General features: G+C 38.5%; 2 protein-coding genes across 2 annotated transcripts; one reads left to right on the top strand and one right to left on the bottom strand.

Moving 5' to 3' along the window:
• Positions 1-2,243: 2,243 nt before the first annotated feature.
• Positions 2,244-8,312, top strand: LOC140996344 (calcium release-activated calcium channel protein 1-like). The gene is made up of 2 exons (XM_073466718.1): positions 2,244-2,590; positions 4,280-8,312. The coding sequence occupies exons 1-2, from the start codon at positions 2,477-2,479 to the stop codon at positions 4,823-4,825; spliced, it is 660 nt and encodes a 219-aa protein (XP_073322819.1). The 5' UTR covers positions 2,244-2,476; the 3' UTR covers positions 4,826-8,312.
• Positions 8,313-8,979: 667 nt separating this feature from the next.
• On the bottom strand, positions 8,980-11,075 carry LOC140995463 (rho-related GTP-binding protein RhoF-like). The gene is made up of 5 exons (XM_073465463.1): positions 10,941-11,075; positions 10,694-10,781; positions 10,268-10,377; positions 9,261-9,395; positions 8,980-9,147 (listed from the first exon to the last, which is right to left on the bottom strand). The coding sequence occupies exons 1-5, from the start codon at positions 11,073-11,075 to the stop codon at positions 8,980-8,982; spliced, it is 636 nt and encodes a 211-aa protein (XP_073321564.1).
• Between the last annotated feature and the right edge of the window lie 1,139 nt (positions 11,076-12,214).

Below are 12,214 nucleotides of genomic sequence, written 5' to 3'. Positions count from 1 at the left end.
CAAAGGTACAGGTATCTGTAATATTTCAGGTATCCACTGATGATTATGAGTCACAGTCTCATCATAAATTTCACAATATGTGCTACCAGATGTTAGCCTATGATGACACTGTTCATGACAGGGACTACTTATCCAAACCTATAAATTATATATATATAAATGATATATATCATGAAGTATTTACAGTTGCCATACTCACACTGTATATCTGATAAATGATCAGAATTATTGCTTCATTGCTTCACGGAGCCAGCACAACAAGCAATGTGTCACTGGCTTACTCAGAACTGGACTGTGTGATATAATGATGATGATGTAATGAATCATGAATCATTCGAAGCCATTATGTTTATAGTTTGAAACGCTCTAACTTTGGCGTCATCCAGTAGTACCAAGACTTAGTTAATGGGAAACAATGTGCTGTGAAACATATTTTTTTATAAACAGAATTCAGTTGTACGACCAGCATGTCGAGGAAGACGATTAAAGCTGACATAAAAGTTAAGGAGAATTATTCAAATTCAAATATGAATTTGTCAAATTATGATTAACCATAGGCTACTTGTTTATTTTATGTAATGTAGGTTGAGTAATGCATGCATGCTCTCTTACAGCTACACTCTATTTGTTTTTGAGGGTGCCATTCATTTTGCTATGACCCCTTCAGATCCTAGAATTCCCTCTGCTGATAGCAAGGCTTCAAATTAAGATTTTGACTGATTCATGTGTCCCTTCCAAATCTTCAACTTTATTCATGTGAGGTCAGTCATCAGTGTGCTCACAATCAGGATTTCACAGAACATCAGAGCACCTTACTGGTGATTCTGGTTCTCTTCCGGATCTTCTGTGAAGAATGTACCCTGGCAAACAAAACGACTTTCCCTATACACATACTTTAAATTTGCATTGAGAAGAGTTTGCACCAAAGAAGCACATGTACGCATTCATGTTTGCAAAATAAACACACAGAAAAGCACACATAAAAGACAGTCTGTCTTTTGATTGCATTTCCTTAGTCTATTCTCTTTAAAATAAAATAAAAAAAATCACCTCTCAATATCTGATTCTCGCTAAGATGTTTTGTCCTTGTCTGCCCTCGGGTGGTGTAGGACTTCTATCACGCGTCCTGTGTTCATTCTCTTGTATCCGGTTGTCAGAAGTGTGAACTTACACAGAGGCCTGCAAGAGTTATTTTTTTCCATAACTGAATAAACAAGCTGTTCTCAGAGGAAAATAAGGTCCCCAGAATACTGTTTGAAGCTAGAAAGGAAGCAGGGTCCGCCAAATATAAACAAAGTAAAACAGTATGAAACTGTGTTGTCCTTTAAGGTCAGTTTGATTATTCAGTTTATTCAGTCATGAAAACGTAGACTGTTCTGATTAAAATTTATTTCCCAAAAACTACATAGTGCACCTTTAAGTCAAAGTATGAGCATTAAAATATACTTAGTAGCCTACCAAAAGTAAACATATCACTGGATTATAATAAGTGAAGCATTAATGTGTAAGTATCACTAATACTGCAGGTGGTAAAGTTTTCAGCTACGTCACATACACATCTGTGATGCTTAGCATTTAGAAATACATCATTTATTATTAGTTAATTTATATTTTCTAAAAGTAAGTAAAAAAGTGCTTAAGCATAGAAATGTTGTATACTCAAAGGTACAATACTCACCACCAAATTGCAGTGGAGTGAAAGCATAAAGTTTCATTTCTTATAGTAACTATACATAAGTAAAGCACGTGCCTCAAAATTGTAGTCAAATAAGTACACATCTATCAGATCTACTGCAGTGTGAAGACAGTTATGAATAGTAAGTCTGGGTAATTAATACACTTCAGAAATGTAAAAAGAGAAAAATATATAATAATAATGAATCGTGTTACTATTGTGGTATAGATAAATATACAGTATTGTATAACCATTTCTTTATAGATGGTAGCTCAGGGATAAATTATAAGAAACTTGAATGACTGTTTAAAATAAAGACAGACATCATCATCACAGATTCATGAAGAATTTTGTTTAATTGCTCAGACTCCTCAGATTCCATCAATGAGCCACTAAAAAACCTGACAGATGGCACCATGTGTGTGTTTGTTGAAGAGATGAACACACATCCGTACAGGAAACCAGCATCATGATAAACGTGTGTTACTGCCCCCTGCAGGCGGTCTGCTGCAGCGCATGTGGCGAGCATTGGATTGTGGGTATCTTGTTGTGTTTCCTCAAAGAGTCTGACAGCAAGTCAGCTGTTGAAGGAAAGTTTGGACTCAGTTTGATCTCTCTCTCTCTCTCTCTGTGTGTCTGGTGTTGGACGAGCGCCTCGTTGAAACCACATTTCCTGCGTCCGCTTTTCATCGCTCTTCTTCACCGAGTGCCTTCCTGTGAATCCATCCGGTTTGTAGGCTGCTGAACTAGTACTTAAGAGATACTAAAAGAAAGAAGTGGTAACTTGGAGCAGCTGCCGGAATGAGTTTGAACGAGCACTCCATGCAGGCTCTGTCATGGAGAAAACTGTACTTGAGTCGAGCCAAGTTAAAAGCCACCAGCCGAACTTCAGCTCTGTTGTCCGGATTCGCGATGGTAAGTTAATATTTGACCTCCCCTGGTTCCTCTTACAGTGAGCTCAGTGTTTCCTGCATTAATGCAAACTCGACTATAGGCCATCGGCATGAAGCGCAGATACATACGTGACGCAGATGATTGTTTAGAGAGGCTGCAGCGACACTTTACAGGCCGGGTGACGCCTCCTGTGCTCTTATAGTCAACATGAATGACCCTTTTATAACCGTCGGGACAGTGTAGTGACCTGCGGACGTGAACACGAGAAGGTCAGAGTTAGTCACCGTTTGATTTTGCACGAGCTGCACGTGACCGAGCAGTAATAACGGAGCAAGAGGATAAAACAGTGAATGCAAACTTCAGAGGGCTCGCTTCGCCCACACACCGCTAAACTTCCGCCGCAACAAGTAGACCGCATCGCACCGCTGGAGCATCTCCACCATGTCTCCTTTAATGTTCCCTCAGCGGGGGCTACACATCAACACCGGTGTCCTATATTTCCAATCCTGATTCCAAAAAAGTTATGATGCTTTGTAAAACATAGGCTGTTCATTGAAATTATAAAAATGTTAATGAACAGATATATACCTATATTTATGTAGGCCTAACTGTTTTAAGAAAACCTTTATATGCATGATAATGGGGATTTATTTAGATGTAGCTTCTAATGTGTATGTAAGCAATGGTTACAGTGTTGTAGTTGTCCTGTTCTTAATACATCTCACATTACATTTTTATAATAACACCTTAATTTAACGTTGGCCTACAAGTTCTTGATTTAGAAGAAGAGACCGTATATGAGAAGATTTATTTTTGGTTGCATATGATTTGATGTATATACAGAGAGCTGCATGGACTAGTCGATTAATCAATCAGCTGATCGAAAGAAAATGTACTGTACAAATGTAATGTACAAATGTACAAATGACAACAATGTTTGATATTTGGTATAAAGTTTCAGTCATTTTTCAAGCAGAATTGTCAAACGTTTGCTGGTTCCAGCATCCTAAATGTGAGGATTTGCTGGTTTTCTTTGCTATCTATGACAGTAGATGAAGAGTCTTTGGGTTTTGGACTGTTTGTCGGACAAATTCAGCAGTTCAAAGATGTCACTTTAGGCTATGGGAGCATTTTTTATATTTTATACATGTAATTAACTCATTAATTATGTGATTAATCATAACAAATCATCAGATCAGAAGATCGATAATGAAAACTATCTATGTGTCTGTATATCTATCTTTCGATGGGTTCAACATGCTCACGTTCAAACCCATGACTACCCAAGAGTTATATTAAAGGGGTTCTTCTATGTAACAGTTTATATAAATTAACATGTATTAATCCCTTTTAATTATTGTAATGGGAAAAATAGACCTTCCCCATCCCTCTGAGTTGTCTATACAAGCCCGTGGTCAATTTGTTGTAGTTGTTTAATGTTGCTGGACTGTAGATTTCTTTGTGAGGGACTCGGGTCGGATTTTAAGTGACAGTCCAAAGGGTTTGACTTTATGCCTCGTCTCAGTGCCTCTCTCCGCTCCGCTAACAGAGAGCAACAGTAGCAAATGTTAGTTTAGAAATGGAGACTGTTAACATGAACTAATGACCTGAACACAGAAGTACCACAGAGCCCCTTTAAGATTAATACAGACATTTCCTCTCCTAATGTATGTTGCAAATACTGACATTTTTTTTGCTTGGTTTTCCCAGGTTGCCATGGTGGAGGTTCAGCTGGAGCCGGATCACACGTATCCTCCGGGGCTGCTGATAGCCTTCAGTGCCTGTACCACAATCCTGGTTGCAGTCCACCTCTTTGCCCTCATGATCAGCACCTGCATCCTCCCTAATCTTGAGGCTGTCAGCAACGTTCACAACCTCAACTCTGTCAACGAGTCTCCCCACGAACGCATGCACCACCACATAGAACTGGCCTGGGCGTTCTCCACAGTCATCGGCACCCTGCTCTTCCTGACGGAGGTGATGCTCCTGTGCTGGGTGAAGTTCTTACCCCTCAAAAGCAACACCGAAAACAACGGCACCATCAGTTCCGGTGAGGCCGCGGCCATTGCTTCCACCTGCATCATGGTGCCGTTTGGGATCGTTTTTATTGTGTTTGCCGTCCACTTTTACCGCACACTGGTTAGTCACAAAACGGACCGACAGATCCGAGAGCTGGAGCAGGTCATTCGGCTCCAGAACCAGCTGGACCACAGGGCTGAGAATGAAGACCTGAAGGCTGCTGTCCACTTCCCTTGATTAGAGGCAGTTAGTGTACAACAGCAGTGGACATTCAACATTGCTTTTATTGGGAAATCTATTATAAAAGCTTTATTTTTTATGTTCATGAACTGTGCGTAGATGCTTTTTTTTATTGCTAGCTTCATCTGTTGAACGCTGAAAGGTTTATACTCAGTCCATCTTTGGATAATGCATGTTCACAAACTTCTACATATCATACAGTATGTCAGTGAAGTACTTTTACCTTTAACTTACAGGAAAATCTTTTGCTCTTAGGCGCTTACAGTTTAGTGGCTTGTTTAATGCGTATTATAGTGCAACAGTTTGCATTTTAGGAGTAAAGCCACTTGAAGCGGAAATAGACAACTTTTCAACTTTCCCTGTGGTATTACTGTTGCCGTCGCTGTCGCAAACACAGCGTGAGCACTTGGCTATCACTTGCGGTCTGGCTGGACAAAGTACTGTACTAACCCTAACCCTAATTTGACCTAGAAACCCTGATCTCAGTGCTATGAAAAGGCAGAGTAAAACAGGTGGTTGTATTAATAAGTAGGAGGGTTTTGTTACTGACTGATGTAGTAGAAAGAATGGAACTGGTTTTGAACCGTCTTGAGTGGTCCTTGCAAGAGGGAACACATCAGCGGGGGGAACAGACTTTGACACAACACCAGAACACTCTCCATCAAGTGAATCTCTGTCCATTCTTTTTCTTTTGCACTGTAGAGTTTCCACAGTTATTCCAGGTGTTCAGAAGATAGTGACTAGGGAAAACAATGGCTCTGATGCATTTTTGCAGGAAACATCTGCCCCACTAGGCAGACTAGCATAGCATATTGAGAGAGAGTTTTATGGTGTCATTTTTCTGCAGCCGTTACACTGTGCAATCTGTATCTACTTCAGAATGATACGTTAAAGCCAAAAAGTTGTCTATTTCTAGTTTGAGGACTTCATATCTGCACTCGGGTGTTTGTAATGAAAAATTTAAGGGATACCCACTTTTTTTATGAAGGTAAATAGCCACGAACAATGAAAAATATGTTGTTTCTTTATCTGTTAAAAACAGGACAGGACTTCTGTGTGTGGAATTGTTGACCTGAGGAAGATCCTCATCAGAACAAAACGAAAAAAATGAGTAAATTAATTTAAAAGTCTGTTTTTGACTCAGGAAGACAAATTGTGGTGCTGCTCTGTCCGGGCTTTCCCATATGTAGTTTACACAACTCACAGTTTATTCTGCTTTGCTGATGGAGGTATAGGCCTACCATATAACTCACCACCACTGCAGCATCCACCTGTGACCTTAATACTACCCCATGGTGGGTTACATTGATTGCCTGGCTTTAATTTCGGCTTTGTAAGGAGCATTACCAAGCCTTTATTATCAATGCAGATGTTCATATTCAAAATGTAACTTGTCCGTGTGAAATATCAGTTACATTAGAATCACGATCCGTGTGCTTTAAAACCAAAATTATGGAACAAGTTACATTAACTTTATCTAGCTGGTGCTTTTATCTAAAGTGACTTAACTAAGTGCATTCAATCAGGATACAACCCAAAAACTGTGAGAATCATGCAAAAACATTGACTCACATGATAAAATATGCTAAACCAAGTGAAGAGAGAGTTTGCTTTTATAGGCCAAGGTGCAGTCAGAATGGATCAGTTTTCAGTCAGCGATGGGAGATGTGTTTCTTCCTTTAATATAAGTACGAGGCCTTTGTGTTTTGGTTTGTTGGATACGCACACGCCCATACCCACTGGACTGGACTTCCGATTGTAGTTACCAGTATAAGTTGTGCCAAACGTTTGTTACTTTCCTCGCCCCTTATTTAATTGCCCCATTTTTGATAACCTGCAAAAATCTCCGTGCATATGACAGTTAAGATTTGAGACAACGATTGTTAAGGTATTGAATAAAACAAATATATTAGCGTTAAATTCAGCAGTATTTGTAAGTAAGTGTGTTACTACAGTGCACATATTTTTATAGCAAGAGAGAATCAAAATGAGCCTGATGGTGGAATCAAAAACTCACTTGTCGTCTTTCAGAGGACTCTGCCACCTTTATAATCAATCTTGAGAAATTTGCTCGTTGTCACATTACATTTGCAATTCGGATACACTGTAATCCATGAAAACGGTTACTGGCTTTAAGAAGTATTGTTGAATGTATTATTGCAAAGCATGCACATATTGGATATGTTGTGGTTAGGTTTGTTTTGTACTCGTAGTTTACAGGCTTGAGCGTGGTCACATTGTTTAGGTTCTACATGGTTTAAGTGTGGATTATAGGATCCTGTGGTACATTATTGAACTGTTTTACTTTGGTTTGACCATTTACTTTACTTTTCTTTATTGTCTTTACTGTAACACTGATACAAGCTCAAATGAAGAAATGTGCACATATTAAGAGCTGGATGACAGTTTGTTATCATCAGTTATTCTCTCACGTGTTGTGTCATGTATCATATTGCTTATTATTCTCCCCTAAATATGTTATGATGCCAAATCTTTCACAACGGGGGATTTTAAATATTTGAGAAAAATATCTACATTTTTATTTGGCTTTTGGTCGGCAAAAAAATAGTACAAAAATGTTATTCGATGTTACAAACAAGAGTTCGATTTTTGACAACTGAATTTTGTTACTTGCTGTATTTATATCAACGTAATGCTGTGGTCATTATGGTAATATCACATTTGTCCTTATTACCCTTGTATTCCTTATATACTGTATAATGTAATGTATAATACCAGATGATAATATCGCTGTGACACGTAGCAGAAGACAATGAGCTATTAGAGGTTCATATCTCACAGACTGCTGGTGTTGATGGTGGTTTTTTAAAGGTATACTCTGCAGGATTTAAAAAAAACAAAAAAACATGTAGACTAGTACAAACGTAACCCATCTCACTCATCACTTATGACCTGCTAGAGGTGTGTGATGTATTTGCAGGGACTCTTCCCACTGCCTGTAATTTGTTATTGTCTAAACATTTTCTTGCCGTTCTTGGGCGTCAGCGATTCCGGAGGAAGATACCGATGCTTTGGTTTGGTGGCCTGCCAAGCCGAAGCGTCTGTATCTGACTACCTGGGAATGAGACTAAACAATCAACTCTCTCCACCTTTAATTAGTGAGTTCAGTGACCGAGAAATGCTGCATGGTATGCTTTTAAGAGATTAGACAAGGAATGAAATTAAGTAGCTTCAGGTCAACTTCACACACTCTGTGACACTAGGGAATTGCCAAATGTGCCTTTTTTGAAAATGCAAACAAAGGCATTTTTCTTTGGTTCATTTTGTGGTTTATTTATTTAACCCCGTGTATCTTACTGTGTATAGAGAGCTTCCACTGCGTGTGTCAATGCATAGCTCAAAAGTGAATTTTTAGAAAATACTGTATTGTACATTTGCTTGAAGCTGCAGCTTTTTACTGTTACGAGTCACCAGGATTTTTTGTTGTTGTTGCCTGTTTGAGAATAAAACACATCTGTGATGATTTGGGTGTTTTATATAAATCTTTTATCGATATGTTTTTTGTACAACCTGTTCTTCTAATTTGGCACAAATGTCCACTTGGATTCAAGGATGAACCAATTATAATTTGGTCACTGACCTCAGAAAAAACATTTTTGGCCATGACTCAACAATTCATATCCTAATTTTGATAAAACATTACACAAATGTCTCATAGGATAAAACCATGAAGTTATGACATTTTATACCCCAAAAAGTCAAAGGTCAACTTCTCCGTGATATCATAATATTTTGCAAAAAAAAGTGTTCTGCCCATTATTCAGTGACATATCTCAGGAACAGCAACTTGACTGGTGCGCAAAGGCATACAACCACCGGGCGTATATGTATAGAAACTCCAGGGAAATAAAAAATAAAGTCATTTTATTTGCCCAATGTACAAAGGAATTTGACTTGATGACACATGGCAGAAGAAGTTAAAAGTTAAAAGGTCAAGTCAAATAATTAAAGAAAATTATATACAAGAATTATATATATAAGCCATGCCATGCTACATACTGTGTATGCAAGTTAAGAATAAAAATCATGCATATGCTGTATAAATAATAAAGTCAAAAGTAAAACCACACAGGAAATGTGTCCGGACACGGGTGTCACTTCAGTCAATCAGCCAGAGCCATGAGCATGCATCAGAGCACAGCACACACACTCACACACTGTCTGACTTGTTCTGGCCCTCTTGTCTCCATTAGCGCTCGCTTTGTTGCTTCTCTGAATAAGTCGTCCACATTTTCCCTGTATTTGGCTGAGCACTCGACATACAGCACAGCATCAAGTTTCCTTCTGGCCTCTTCTCCCTGTCAGTGTTTGATTCCCACAAATTGATCAAAATGTGTGGTTGCTTGTCTAAGGTAGAGTAAATGTACACAAGAGTGCAGAGCTAATCCTGGTAAGTGTATTAGCTTCATACCTGGAGATATGTGACGGCATTCCGGCCCGATGACCAGAGCTTCTTCATCAGGACTTTGTCTGTTCGTAGGTCTGCTTTACACCCAACAAGGATGATGGGCACTCCATCACAGAAATGGTGGACCTCAGGGTACCACTAAAAGATATTGAACACTGTTACATTTTTGGGAAGCAAAATCTGCAAAATGATTATATTGCAAAGGTCAAGGTGGTAAGCCTGACTGAGCCTGCGGGGCACAGGGCCAGGGGCCCAAGGTGTCAGCAGGTCCCTGGGCCAGAGCATTTGTTTAAGGTGCATGTTAACATTTCTTTGTGAAAGTCAAGCACACACTACAAAGAGACACAGAAGAACCACGAAGGGACAGAGAATGACGACACCAAAGTAGCATTAAACCCACAGACGAAGACAAGAAACAATCAAGAGACAACAAAAAAAAACCTACCATAAAGAGATTAAAAAGTACCACAAAGAGACACAAAATGACTTCACCAAAGTACTAAAAAGAGGCATAAAACTACCACAAGGAGACACATAAATACCACAAAGACATACAAAACCACCACAGAGATACAAAAATACTACAAGATACATCATACTAGCACGAGGAGACAAAACTGCCACTAAGAGATTAAAAAGTACCACAAAGAGACACAAGAGTGCCACAAAAGAAACACAAGTACTACAAAAAGACATAAAACCACAAAAAGTGACAAAGAGACTCAGAATGACCACAGAGGCATCAAAGTATGAAAACAAAAAATGAATAAGGGTACCACAAACACATACACAGACACAAAAATACTAAAAAGAGACACTTTGTCTCTTTCAGTCAGGTGTGCTGTTACATGTCTGTGCCCAGCGGCCTGTTGTCTGCATGATGAAAGGGCATCTCAAAGTGTGATTTGTAGATTTAATACTGTGTCTTAAAAAAATGAATTGGAGTAGGAGAAAGTGACCCTGATATCTTCCTCAACCAGAAAAACACTGAAGACACGTTTTGGAAGTACCTTTACAAAGACATTATCAAAGCTTTCAGGAACCATGATGTCGTAGCAGATCAGTGCCACATCAACACTGTTGTAGGAGAGAGGCCGCAGGCGATCGTAGTCCTCTCGACCTGATTAGACAACATCAAAACAAACCATTTGAAATTATCATCAAACACAGCTCTTCATTTTTAAACATAAAACTAAAACAAGTAGATTATAATCAAATTTAATTAAATAATAGTAACAAAAACCCCCTCTCTAATCATTTTAACCAACATAATCGTATTTAAAAAAAAATCATTTTGATCAAAGACAACATGGTATGTGATTGTGTTTCTTTCATGTGTTCACTGCTGAGGAATGACAGCACACGCCTCCCGCAGACTTGGGCTACCTGTTCAACAAGGTGATTTCAGACGTGTGAGGTGAAGCGTGAGACTTTACCTGCTGTGTCATAGAGATGCAGCCGAAAATGTTGCCCTCTGTACCTTGAATTTACAACACTTGTGTCAAACACAGATGGGACATAATCCTGAAAAAAAAGAGATTTTCTCTCAGTGCTTGACTGCTAGTGTTTGTTGGAATTCTAAACATTTTATTCTGTTTTTACAATACAGTGTATTTCAGGCAGAATCCATCCCTACTTTTGGATGAACATACAGAAAAAACAAGTGAGCCAGTGTGTACTTACCTCTGGAAAGTCTCCTGTAGTGTAAACCTTGAGTAGTGAGGTTTTCCCACAACCCCTGTCTCCTACAATAACAACCTTGAATTCCTCTTGCTGACTGGTGTTTCCTCTGTTTGCCTCTGATCCTCTCCGGGACATGTTTTGTGAAAAGACAGATGAGGAGGGAAGCTTCCAGTGATTGCTGGTCCTGGCAGTGTATACAGTATACTGTAGAGATAATCCAGAGATAAACAGAGACTGAGACTGCAGTGGTAGCTAGCTAAACTGACTTACAGACGCTTTGGTATGAACAGATGAAAGGGCTTGGAGATACTTTATATGGCACTCACACCTTGAGACACACCTACAAATATTTAAACCTACCCTTCTTCCTTCTGTCTGGATATTTAAGTGTGTGAACAACCTCAAATATATTGGCTACAACACTCTATATACTCTATACTATTAAAAATATTATGTGGTATCTTATATTCATTTAAATATATATACAAGACAGCTTATCCTGCTCATGGACCCGCCACTTTCACATTAATGCTGGATGGAGGACATAATGATGCACCTCAAAGTAGAACAGCTCAGGGTTCTCCTAGATTGTCTTGGTAGGTTGTTCTACTTATCTAAGATTCAATAAAAGTATTTATTCACATATAGTTATGCATGTGTATGCATCACATACACTTTTAATATATTATTTATTTTATATCTATTTTTCCTCAATATTCTTGAATAGTATGCATTCTGAATACATACTATGTATCTATAAAAAACTATACATTCAAAATACACAGAAACTGCACTATTGCTTGTGCACACAGCGATTTACATAACTTAATGTATATAGCTTTCTCACTTGGATTTATTTGTCATCAGTAGGCCTGTATATTGCTACTGATCTATATCGTGTTACTATCTGCCTTTTTTCTGCTACTGTAATACTAAAATTCTCTTTTGAATATGGTATGTTATGTCATGTACTGTTGTGTTATGTTATGTTTTATTATGTTATGTATTGTATTGTATGGAAGCCCTAAAGGGCCATGCATTCATACATTTTATTTCCTCCGTTTTCCCGTGATAATGAGTTAATTTCATTTGTTTTCTTGAGATCTCGAGTTATTATCTCGAAATAACAACTGCCGTTTTCCCGAGATAACGGGATAATTTTCTCGAGATCTTGAGATAACAAAACTTTGAAGATCTCGAATTAATTATATCGTTATTTCGGGAAAACAAAGTTTCGTTATCTCGAGATAACGATATAATTAATTCGAGATCTT

This window comes from Pagrus major, chromosome 5 (assembly GCF_040436345.1).
Source record: "Pagrus major chromosome 5, Pma_NU_1.0".
Lineage (NCBI taxonomy): Eukaryota > Metazoa > Chordata > Actinopteri > Spariformes > Sparidae > Pagrus > Pagrus major.
This window is presented reverse-complemented; position numbering and strand designations above follow the sequence as displayed.

What these genes read in the sequence shown, in the direction of transcription:
- LOC140995463 (XM_073465463.1), bottom strand. Translation starts at nt 11,075, where the DNA reads ATGTCCCGGAGAGGATCAGAGGCAAACAGAGGAAACACCAGTCAGCAA. An exon ending in GCATCTCTATGACACAGCAG is followed by an intron (nt 10,378 to 10,693) that starts GTAAAGTCTCAC and finishes TTGTCTAATCAG; the next exon opens with GTCGAGAGGACTACGATCGC. An exon ending in TTGATAATGTCTTTGTAAAG is followed by an intron (nt 9,396 to 10,267) that starts GTACTTCCAAAA and finishes AATATCTTTTAG; the next exon opens with TGGTACCCTGAGGTCCACCA.
- LOC140996344 (XM_073466718.1), top strand. Translation starts at nt 2,477, where the DNA reads ATGAGTTTGAACGAGCACTCCATGCAGGCTCTGTCATGGAGAAAACTG. An exon ending in TGTTGTCCGGATTCGCGATG is followed by an intron (nt 2,591 to 4,279) that starts GTAAGTTAATAT and finishes TGGTTTTCCCAG; the next exon opens with GTTGCCATGGTGGAGGTTCA.